Source organism: Etheostoma spectabile, chromosome 3 (genome assembly GCF_008692095.1).
Source record: "Etheostoma spectabile isolate EspeVRDwgs_2016 chromosome 3, UIUC_Espe_1.0, whole genome shotgun sequence".
NCBI classification, from domain to species: Eukaryota; Metazoa; Chordata; class Actinopteri; order Perciformes; family Percidae; genus Etheostoma; species Etheostoma spectabile.
In genome coordinates, this window is record NC_045735.1 from 27940217 (window position 1) to 27951730 (window position 11514).

Below are 11514 nucleotides of genomic sequence, written 5' to 3' on the forward strand. Positions count from 1 at the left end.
TCTCTCTCTCTCTCTCTCTCTCTCTCTCTCTCTCTCTCTCTCACATACAGCATGCACAAGCAGGATGCTTCCTCACTTGTCACTCCAGGGTCCGCGATATTCGACAAAACCCCAAGGGTTCCTCAGCTTCAACAACAAAACCTCATCTGACGCTTTCATCACCTGAAACGTGAAGAGAGAAGCAATTCACACAAGAGTAACGTCTTATAAATTGTTTTGTCTGTTTTGAGTTTCACCAGTGTCAGTGTTTTTATTTGTCCTTAGAGATGAGATAGGACAGCAGTTGGCCAAACAATCGCACCGCAAGGTCCAGTAGTTGTTGATCTGGAGCTTTCGTTAGTATTTTTATAGTTTTTCTGTTGTTTCTAAGGTCAAGAAGGAGTTGTCAATCACAATATTTAAGCCAACATGGATGAGGAGTCTTTAAGGAGCTCAGAAACTAAATAAACAGTTGACATTTAATCCAAAGCACCAGAACAGCTACGAATGGACCTTATGCTGAGATTTATTTTGCCCTATATATTATAATAAATTATGGTGGGATGGAATGATATGAGATGAAAATACACAATATGCTTTTTGATTAAATTAAGGTGAGACACATTAAAATATGATTAGATTAGATCAGGTCAGAATGACATTTTTGATTTGAGTGATATTATACTAGATTAATTTAGTATGATTTGATGAGATGGGATTATTAGAATGTGATTACATTAGATTAGATTATGATAAAAATGACATGAGATAAAATGACAATGGTTTTAGATTATACAAAGGTCTTTGTGGAGAAACTGATCATTGCAGAAACAGAGAACACACAAAACCAGATATTGATGACAATGCAACAATAAGTAATGACAGCAGCCCAGTGCTGCAGTGTGTCTCTGTGTCATACTGGCCTTGTCGGTGGTGGTGATGGCGTAAGCGTGGCCCTTTATCAGCCCCTTTTCTGTCACTTTACCAATCTCAAGGGTGCTGCAGGCCTGTGAAGACAAAGAGAGGAACTCAAATGGATCTAAAGCAAGCATCCACCTGTGTAGTGTGAACATTTTGGAGCTGTGTACGTACCTTGATGAAGCAGCTGAGCAGACTGCCTCGAGACAGGGCGGCTGTCAGAGCCCTCCAGAGGACACGAGGGGTACGAGATGTGACCTTCAGCGAGCGTGCAATGCCTCCTGTGAAATCCTCCATCCCCTCTGAAATGTTGCCCCCCTTCAAGCTTCCGTAGCATCCAATTAACCTATACACAACGAAAGTGTATTTCTTTGTGAAGTCACTGTAGCAACACACACAGGCAAACTAAAGTGTGGGCGATCTAAGACATTACAACCCAGAAACATATGCTTGGTAGTGGCAACTGACTTGGCGTAGGCCTTTTCCACCAGGGCGCTCCAATACTCGTTGCGGGTGCGAGAGTAGCTGAAGAGCAGACGGCCTTCGCATACTGGCAGCCTGTCATCCACAACCACCTCCACCCACTCACCATACTGCCAGAACTGCACAGGGACACACAGGGAGAGGGATGGTGAGAATAGAGTAGACATGGATGCAATGAATCCGGAGGAAAGTTAATGAGGCGGAAGGCAGAGTGCAAAGGGATGAACCACCTGAACTTGTGGAGTGAAGTTGTGTTTCTGTCCAGCTGATGAAGTCGAATATTCACTTTCTTTTAGCTCTGTTTTTGGTCTCCACCAACTCCTCCAACAAATTTGCTGCTAAATGCTCCACAATGTTCATCAGCTAGTCGCTAACTGTGTCTTTCTGCTGTTTGGTGCTGTTCAGGTTGCTTTTTTGATGAAACAATACATACATTTGTGGGCCAGAAAAGCCCAAAGTGCGGAAACATGCTATTAAGCTCAGTAGAGCTCAGTCAGTGGGTTCATCACTATGTGTGGAAGTAGTCATGTTATTGTAAAACTATTGATTATAGCCTCTTTAAAGTGAGGTTATGTAACTTTTAAAGGAAGAACACATTGTTCCTCTTAAAGAATAAAAGTTGAATTTAGAGGCAATACACCGCACTGTTGATCAATTCAGTACACTCTGAGGTTATTCCCTCAACTTTGTTGCTACACCCTTACTTGGTCTGGCATTGTATGTTTTTATTCCTCCTTTTTACTTCATTTTTATCTTTTTTAATCTTCTATTTCATTTCATTCTTTTAAAATCCTACTTATATTTGAGTTTTCATGTTCCTTGTGTTACTTTTATTTCTATCTTTAATGTTTTTAGGGCGTAAGGATTGATCAAAACATTATTTAACATGAATACTGAACTAATGCTAACCCTATGTTTGGCACATTTTACTGATAACCTTTTTATGTCTTATGTAATGTAAATCACTTTGAATTGCCTTGTTTTTGAAAGCTGCTTTCCACATCATCTGTGTTGTTAAACCACACAATTTTGTATTACTGTAGAATATGTTTAGAGAAAACAATGAAAGATTTTAAACCCCGTGATCTATAAAAGGACAAGTTAAACACTGTTCTCTTGTCTGACTAAATAAAATTAAACCACCTCCTAGGGCAGTTACTGGTCATGGCTAGGGGTATATACTGTAATGCTAACTGTGTACACAACAACGGCCGAGAGCAGGCCTGCACTGGCCTTTTATAGCTGCAGCTGTGTGTGTGTGTGTCTCAGGGTTAGTCAATGCATGTCTGGACTGCTCTCCCATCATGCTGACAGGGTAAACTAAGTTCCTAATCCCTCCATCCTGCTTGTTAGGTCATGTCACATTCTTCCTACCAGTCTCTAAAGGTCCAACGCTCCGGGTCAAAATAACCACCGAGCAGAAGCCGTTAACAACGAGGGATTGCCTTGTACGTATAAAAAGGAGATTTTTTATTGGTCTGTGCGGGTCAGAGCATGTAAATGATAAACGCTCTAGATCTGGTTTTATGATTGTCTCTTCTTAGGTGTGAGACATGCAGTGATGACTGCAGGATGAGTTGAAAACCTGTTTGACCCATTGAATAAATGCGGAGACCGTGCAATAGAAGCAACATGTATTGAAAATAGGTGAAGTCTAAAAGAATGAAGCCAAATCAGATAACATATGAATTACTGACAGAGTATCAGTCTTGTTTTTTTACATGAAGTGACGTAAAATGATCATGTGTGAATTAGGCATATTGTTTAATATGTTATGTCTATAATGTGTTCAGTATTTAACACAAACACACATCCCAAAGTGTGTCATATTTGGCCAGCGATGGGCACTCATTAAGACTCACGGTTCAGGCAGCCACAAAGATTTGTTTAGTATGATCAGTATAATGTAAATTAAAAAAATTTGACAGCAACCTATCAGAAATACTATCAAAGGATTAACTACCTCTATGTGTACAGTATTTCTTGAATACTTGCTGGCCCCAGGTTTGATGTGTTTATTTTATTAAACATAAATTCATGTAGGATTATGGAAGACGTAACTTAAATATTATGTGAAATAATAAATGTCATGAAACAAGCTTTTGACACAGTGTCCCTCTTTAGACAGGGCCTCAAGCTACGGTAATTAAGCAGGAACCCACCTAAAGAGTGACTCCACAGAGTTTAGAGAACTGAATTGTTGGTGGAAGAGTTGCATTGTGGGTAACATAGGCACCAGGTTTTAACAAGGAAGAAGAATGCCTGAAAATGAACCAAATAGGTGTGTGTAAATTTCCTGATCTGATTTTTCTAAACTGTCCATCATAAGTTCAGTGGTAAATCAGAGAAGTGCTCCTTTAAGGCCCATATTATGTAAGTTGATATCATTCTTTCATATTCCCCAACAAAGTTACATATTATAAGATTAGATATTTTTCTACAGCATCAAATAGAGCCACACCTCCAAACTTAAAAGCATATTGTAGTTGTTTAAATGGTTAAACTTAACATAATTAAAATGTTATCATAAGAATATCAAGCCACATGTCTGGGCAACATGGGGCGAGTGGGGACATTGGGATTTAGGGCAGGAGGAAGATCCCAGTTTTTGTGCGTGTGATTTTGTCATTGTTGGTCAGCAGCAAACAAGGTGTTAGTCTCAGCTGCCTTGATTGGGGGTGTAATTAGCAACTTTTCTCATTGGCAAAAAAGGGGCACGCAGTCTGAGGTTCTGTGCCATGTTGATACCCACCATAAAATAGAAGATCCCTGCATAAGGCTCGGATATGCTTTGGTTGGCTGGAACCACCTTCACAAAGAGTTGGGGGTGCATGGTGAGACAGGACAGGGCAGCCAGCAGCCAACAGTTACCTGATAAACAAAAAGAAGCGCTAAGATGTAGGGACACATCTTACAGGACTTGTAGTGTTTCGTAATGAATAGTTAGTTTTTTAAAGAGCCAGCAAAGCACTGGTCTCCAGTGAGTAACAGGCCACATTCCTCTGCCACAGCAAACATCTGTTCCAGATGTTGCAGACAAATACATACAGTTTGAACGTAAAACTCAGACATGAAAGAAGTGGGAGGAGGCTGGTATTGATCCGTGCCATCGACAAATCTGCACGCAACTGGTGACATAAACAATATACGGCATTTAGAAATCTCAGAGGAGGAAGGAAAGTTAGCTGTTGAGCAATAAACAATCTCTTAGTTCACCACAAATGAGAAACACACTGAACAGCACATATGTAAGCAGACTCTGTGGGCTATTAAAGACTGGGCTATGACGGGGCCTGGACCTCCTGCAGATTTGGAGTTTAGGAAACACAGAGTTTCACTCATCTTTCCCCCTCACTGTGTGTTTGAAGAAGGGTCCCTGGGGTTGTGGTGACACGTTGTTCCAAACTCACATTGCATTTTACAGCAATCAAATAAATTAGAACAAACTTAACTACTTACAGAAGTGTTTCAGCTTTTGTGGATTTAACTTTTTCCAGCATGTTGTGCAATGCCAGTCTAAAATAATTCAGCATGAAGTATCCCAGTTTCTCATTCCTCCTGAAGTATAGATGAGCAATGGACAGGAGAGGCCGATTTGAATGTGGATAGAAATTGAAGTTTTCCTGAGGTGTACTCACCCAGTTGGCCCTGACAGATATCAGTGGTTCCAATCGTGCCCTCCACAAACACAGCATTCTTAGAGATTTCCTTCAGAGACGGAGCAAGAGGAGGACAATGTGAGCACAAGATGATATAACCACACAAACGTCATTAGTTTATGCAATAAAACAGGACGATTGAAGAAAAAGTTAGCAGATTAATCATTTAGTCAATCAGACATAAAGTGAGTCAGCAACATTTTTGATAATTTTTGAATAACATTTTAAATCCTTTTTAAGTAAAAATGCCAAAAATATCACCAGTTCCAGCTTCTCAAGTGTGAATTTTGCTTGTTTTCTTTGATCATCAATGGTGGGGAAGTGAATATCTTTGGGTTTTGGACTGTTGATCGGACAAAACAAGATATTTTAACACATTTGAGAAAGTGTGATGAGTTCTATGTTCTGGCATTTTAATGACCGAAAAATTTTCCAAGAAGAAAATCAGCAGAAGACTTGATATAAAAAAAGAAAAAAGAAAAAAAATAGTTGTCCCATAGTACCCCCTTTGTATCATAAGTCTTTTCTGTTTTCATTATGTACTTCAAACACTTTGCCGTTTTTTCTATCAGTTTATAATTCTATATTGAATCTGGAATCTGTGACTGAACAATACATCTTTTTACCTTTCAAAATTATACATTTTAGCTTGGATACTTTAAAAAAATACTTCCAGTAGTCGATATTTCTGTTATTTCTTCAGTTACTCTATAAGGAAACTGCTCCTGGTAATACATTCCTCAGACTTGAACCACATTTGGATCACTGTCAGCTGACATCAGTCTATTCTGCAACACTGTTTGATAAAGTCTCTGTGAAGAAGTAATGCCAAAAAGATACTTGGAATTCCATTGAACATGTGATTGTTTAGGCATCTGTTACACTGACACTTTAATAATAATTTATGGTCTTTTCTTTGTTTATCTGACGAATGTTCTTATTGTTGTTATTATTTTTATTGCTATTTTGTTGTCTTTATACTGTCTTTTTATCTATTTTTTATTTCTTTTTTTTCTTGCTAAAACTGCTGCTGGAACTTTCAATTTCCTGCGGGAGTCATCCCAAAGGATCAATAAAGAGAAGTCTAAGTCTAAGTCTGTTAAAACCACTACAAGTGGCCAAAAGATGTAGGGCTACATGCAGACAACTTCCCCTTTATATTAAACTGGTATATCTGCAGAATATAATCCAAATGTTGGCAGCCTATTCCCATATATGTATTTCTCATGTTTTGGCTGGAGAGGAGGCTAACATGACATGATTACTGATTATTTCACAACCTAAATTGTTTCATTGAGACCAAAAACGCCCCACGGAACAACGCCCTGCACACCTGAAAAAAACAACTGGCGCGATGCACGCCTGCACAACTCGGTCTACCTTGGGTCGCTGCCACTTGATCGCCTTTTTGGGGTTAGGATCTTCCGGGATGCCGATGGACTTCTGCTCAGGTGGAAAGGTTGGATCAGCAAACAGCTGTCCGGACTTCAGACACGTTTCCAGGAGAGCCTGGAAGTCTTGATCCCTAAACTTGATCGGGTTCTCGATGGAGCCCCGAGGTGCCTCCTTGCTGTTCGCCATGTTGCCAGTCAAACTGCAGTCGAACTATTTATCCGCGAAATGTGTACGCACCGAGCAGCCGGTGCTTAAATACAGTTAACAGCGCACACCCACCGCAGCCAGCGAGGGCCGACGGGACCTAGCCCGGAAAGGTATGCGGAGCGCCGGGGGCCGCGGCGAGCTGGAGTCAAAGTAATGACACCATGCCAATTCTCTTTGATCCCCCTAATTTATTATCCAAATTATCTTTCTGACCGAGCAGAGAGACAATTTTCCACCAGGCCGCAAGATCCAGGAGTTTAAAGTACCGTGTCCCCTCACTAGACTACCATTGGCCCCCAAGAAAGTTACAAACATGTTAAAACAGGTTAGATAGAGTAGGCTAGCCTATCATAAATAGCCAACATTTACATTTTCTTTTGAGGAAAGTTATATTTACTAAAAAAATTGCTTTATAGAGCAGAGTTACAGTCTTATTTGTTCTATTTAATTTAAATTTGTGTTGGATACTGTTGTTGAATGGGAGGCTGCTGATCCAGGTCTAGGCTACAGTAGATCAGAGGAAACGCTAGGTGGCAGTCTACTCCACATAAAGGCACCAGACCACCAACCACCAGATCGAAGGGTTTCCTGTAAATTGTGGTGATGATGATAATAATTAAGGCAGTGAAGAGAAAGGCATCTTTAAAAAATAAAAAAAAATACTCCAGCTCTGTTCAACTGACTACAAAAACAGTCACATTGCTGACTGCTTACAAGATGTAATTCAATTCAATTTCAATTCAATTTTATTTATAGTATCAATTCATAACAAGAGTTATCTCAAGACACTTTACAGACCACACTCCAGAATTTACAAGGACCCAACAGTTCTAGTAGTTTCCTCCAGAGCAAGCAACAGTGCGACAGTGGAGAGGAAAAACTTCCTTTTAGGCAGAAACCTCGGTCAGACCCAGGCTCTTGGTAGGCGGTGTCTGACGGGCCGGTTGGGGTTAGAATGAAGAGTGGCAATAACAAAAATAGAAAAAAAATAGTAGTTTGTAGCAGTTCTTTGTAGTAGTTCATGGCATAGCAGGACGCTGTGCGGCATTACAAGGCACAGCAGGATGTAGCAGGACGTAGCAGGACGTAGCTGGACGTAGCAGGACGTAGCAGGGCACCGCAGTGTAGCAGTTGAACATGTAGAGAAGAAGCACAGAACAATTTTTAATTATCAATGTTAGGAGGTTCATGCAATTCTCAGTGTTATTTGTCAGTTAGAGAAAATATTTATAACGTTTTCAGCAACTGACACAAACCTCTAATTGTCTTTGCTTAAAGCCTAATTTATGTGTTACATTTGTATGTTAAAGTCTTAATGTTTTTAATTTATAGATTCAGATTTGACTCAGAAATACAGTACATGACTTCACATTTGAGATTTGACTCATTAAAATAGTTCATCTTCTTACTATCCAACCGTCATTTTTAAAATGAGACAAAAGAGGAAGGGATTAAAAAACATTATTACACTCATAACCAGAAGGTCGCTTTCAGTTACGGAACGGATAGGCCCATTTTTGTTTCTAGTGAATACTCTCCTAAAAGACGATTGAACATCATTAATTGAAACATAGTAAAGAACAGGGCTGTATGTTATAAAGATGCTCATAGCACATGTATTATAAAAATTAATTAACAGTACTACAATGGATAGAACGATATCCTGTTTCCTAAGAATGTTTATTTGCTAGACCGATACAAGGCTATCAGTGTTAATAAATCAGTTGCAAGTGCCTCATTGATCAGTTATAAGCTATTCAAGAAAACAAATAGGCTATTTGGTTGCCAGGTTGTGAAAAATCCATGTCCTTCACCAGCAGAACACTTGCTTTGTCTTTTCTTCAGCTCTTGTGTTAATGAAACTGCTCCAAAAAAACTCTGATTGGATAGAGAAGGTCCCAAATTCCCGTCTTAACTTATTAGTGATTAAAGACTTGATGGATTTTTGTGAACACCCTTATTAATAACGTGCTAACATTTAAAACTGCAGGGCTGTACTGCTTATTAGAAAGAGACTCGATTCATGACTCAACAGCCAGATACATTGTATAACTTGGCAACCCAAACGTTCTGATTAAAGGTTTATGTCTGATCTATTAACCATTGATAAAGCCATTAGTAACAGATTATCAACACTTTATAAAGAGTTCTTTGTGTGGTATCCTGAAAAAAATAAATCAAGAATGTCTCATGAAACAAACTAAAATATATTCCAACATTATTATTTTCTAACCAAAAACTTTTTCTTATACATTTTGTTTTTTGTATAACTAATTTACAACTCTTACAATTACCTTGACATAAAATAATGTTATAATTGATTTAAAAAAAACAAAAAAAAAACACTTGTTAGCCTACTAGACAATGGATTGTCAGTGCACTATAGTCCTTTTGCATAATGCGGTGTAATATATTGTTTTTAGGGACTTGTATAGCTATATCTATATGGACCGACAGTTTTCAGAAGGGTTTGCTTTGGCCTCCTCACTTGTGAACTCTGTTCGGGACTCACATAATCTGAAGTGGACACCCAATTACCGTCCCCCTCCGCCATCTTCTCTGTCCTCTTGTGTTGTGTCCTTCATTAAATTTAGGTGGATATCCATCTCCTATAAACTGTTGTCCTGTGGTGTTCACTGCAAGCCTCTTCAGGCGTCTCCAGCGGTCCCTCCATCACACGCCTGATTACACTGAAAACGTGAGACTGATCGGGACTAAATAAACAAGAAGAATAGCGACACAGATCCACCTAATGGTCACCATTTAACTCCATTCATGGGCTCTCTATTATGTCCGTATGGTCTTTGAGGACGGGATTATAGGAAGCCTTAGTGACAAAGGTCAGGGGGCTGAGAAGACACTCCCACACCTCCATGACCTGCTCTGATCTCACGACCTCGGCACCAGCAGCCCCCGGGCCCCTCTCCCTCTCCCCTCTGGTTAACCGGCTTTGTCCTGGCCCGTTTTCTGCCGCATCACTCATACACATCACACTGAGCTGAGCGGGGCTGGAGAGAATCAGCCCCCAGTAACACTGAGAGGAAATTACTGGAGCGTAGGCTACTTAAAACAGGCCCATATTTGTGTTGATCTTTTTAACAATAGTGTTTTTACTTTATATGTGTGTTTAACGTCTGTTGCCTTATGTTTTTTACACTTGTAGGCTACATCTTAAACTTGTTTGTTAAGTCCATTCCTGAATTTTGTTCATGTATTCTTCATTTTCTTTTCTTTTTTCCCAAAGGTAACACTGAGGCAGTGTTTGTGTCTAGTGAGGCTATTTTTTTTTAATTTATCTTTTGGTATTGATTCATGTAACTTATGGTTAACCTTATTTTGAAATTGAGTCACATACTAACCCTAATGTTCCGCCATCTGTAAGGGTCATTGATATGGTTGCAATGCGTAAAAAGAAAAAGAGTTATATAAGATAGACAGTAAGCATGTGTTGTATGTGGAGACTCTGGTCGAGGCGGTTAGAAGCTGCAGTTAACCTGCCTTCAGGCATGCAGTTACTGAACTCTACCCCCTAGCCTGGATAACATGCATAGGTATCAAGGCAACACCTCTGACCCCAGCACCATGAGTTATGTAGGGAGGGGGTGCATGCTCGGATCCAGTTTTTCCTGCATTTTTGGACGTTTCTGGGCTTGACGAGAAACAAAACTGACCTGAATATATGTTTGTGTGCGCATGTTTGTGTGTGTGTGTAGTTACACAAGCAGGGTCACCAGGTGCAGCAAGGACAGAGTAATCTGTGTGTGTGTGTGTGTTTATGAAAGACAAAGAGAGTAACAGACGTTTGAGGTAGTTTGTCAAAGACTGTTTGAGCTGGCAGATTACCTCATCTCGTCCATCTTCTTTAGGTTGGGATATAGTTGCACTTTAGTTCACCCTTGAAGTTTCATGCATGAACAGTATAGTGCAGGTGGGAACAGGATGTGATGTAAAAATCACCTTTTGCCTGGTCAAAATTCAAGACACCAAATCCATGATGTACTATCTGATCTAATATATTGATGCTACAGTGAGAATGTGTCATTTTGGTTGTCAAGTGGACACCATTTACCATTTCATAAGGTCACCAACAGCTCTAAGTGGCTCAACAGGATGTGTGGTTATCTCACTTGACTGTTCAGACACAACTGCTGCCAGACAGCCTATTCCAGTGTGCAGGCTGATGTTTAGAAGCTGCTAATACACTTTGGCATTCAGGATAATGTAAGTAGGTGATTATTGTGAAATAAACCTCTTCAAGGTGATTTAATACATCCTGCATCATTCTGTAGAGATTTAATTTGCAATAACGACCTGCTCCTTCTACATTGTCCCTTACTTATATTGCGTTTTTTTGTATTATATAATATCTCAGATCACAGGAAACTTCTATCAAAATATTAATATTATAAAGACATTTTTTTAGGTTCTAGCGACAACATATGGCATTATTAATGCTGGACATATCAAATAGATGCATATCTAACCATTTTCACCTGCCAATTGTTTTGTTTAGATACATACTTTGAACCTTTCCATATGTTTTATTTTCTGCCATAGTGACTAAAATTGACAAGAAAGTCCTGTATCTAGTTTAAATCTACTAAAAGACCAAACTATTTTTCAACTGTAAATAAAGCTGATTTCAGACAGTAATATACTGTAGGTTTCACAGCCGGTTTACATTTGAGGTGAACATAAAGAAGGGTTGTATTCACTGGGTATATGTACAAGTTTGTCTAGGTTTACCACACCCTGTCTTTGCAATCTGTTAACCCTCATGTTGTCCTCGGGTCAAATTGACTTGTTTTCCTGTATCAATATTCATTTTAACTATCCAAAATAACATGATTGATTCCACACAACGCTCTTTGGC

At 39.4% G+C, this 11514-nt stretch overlaps 1 protein-coding gene across 1 annotated transcript in view; it reads right to left on the reverse strand.

The window, feature by feature from the left end:
- Positions 1–6800, reverse strand: part of capn12 (calpain 12) — a 13573-nt gene extending 6773 nt beyond the window's left edge. Inside the window, 7 exon segments of the mRNA XM_032507951.1 lie at positions 77–162; positions 903–986; positions 1072–1243; positions 1366–1499; positions 4133–4251; positions 5019–5088; positions 6420–6800. Of these exon segments, the coding sequence (XP_032363842.1) occupies positions 77–162; positions 903–986; positions 1072–1243; positions 1366–1499; positions 4133–4251; positions 5019–5088; positions 6420–6620 (866 nt within the window). The 5' untranslated portion in view covers positions 6621–6800.
- Between the last annotated feature and the right edge of the window lie 4714 nt (positions 6801–11514).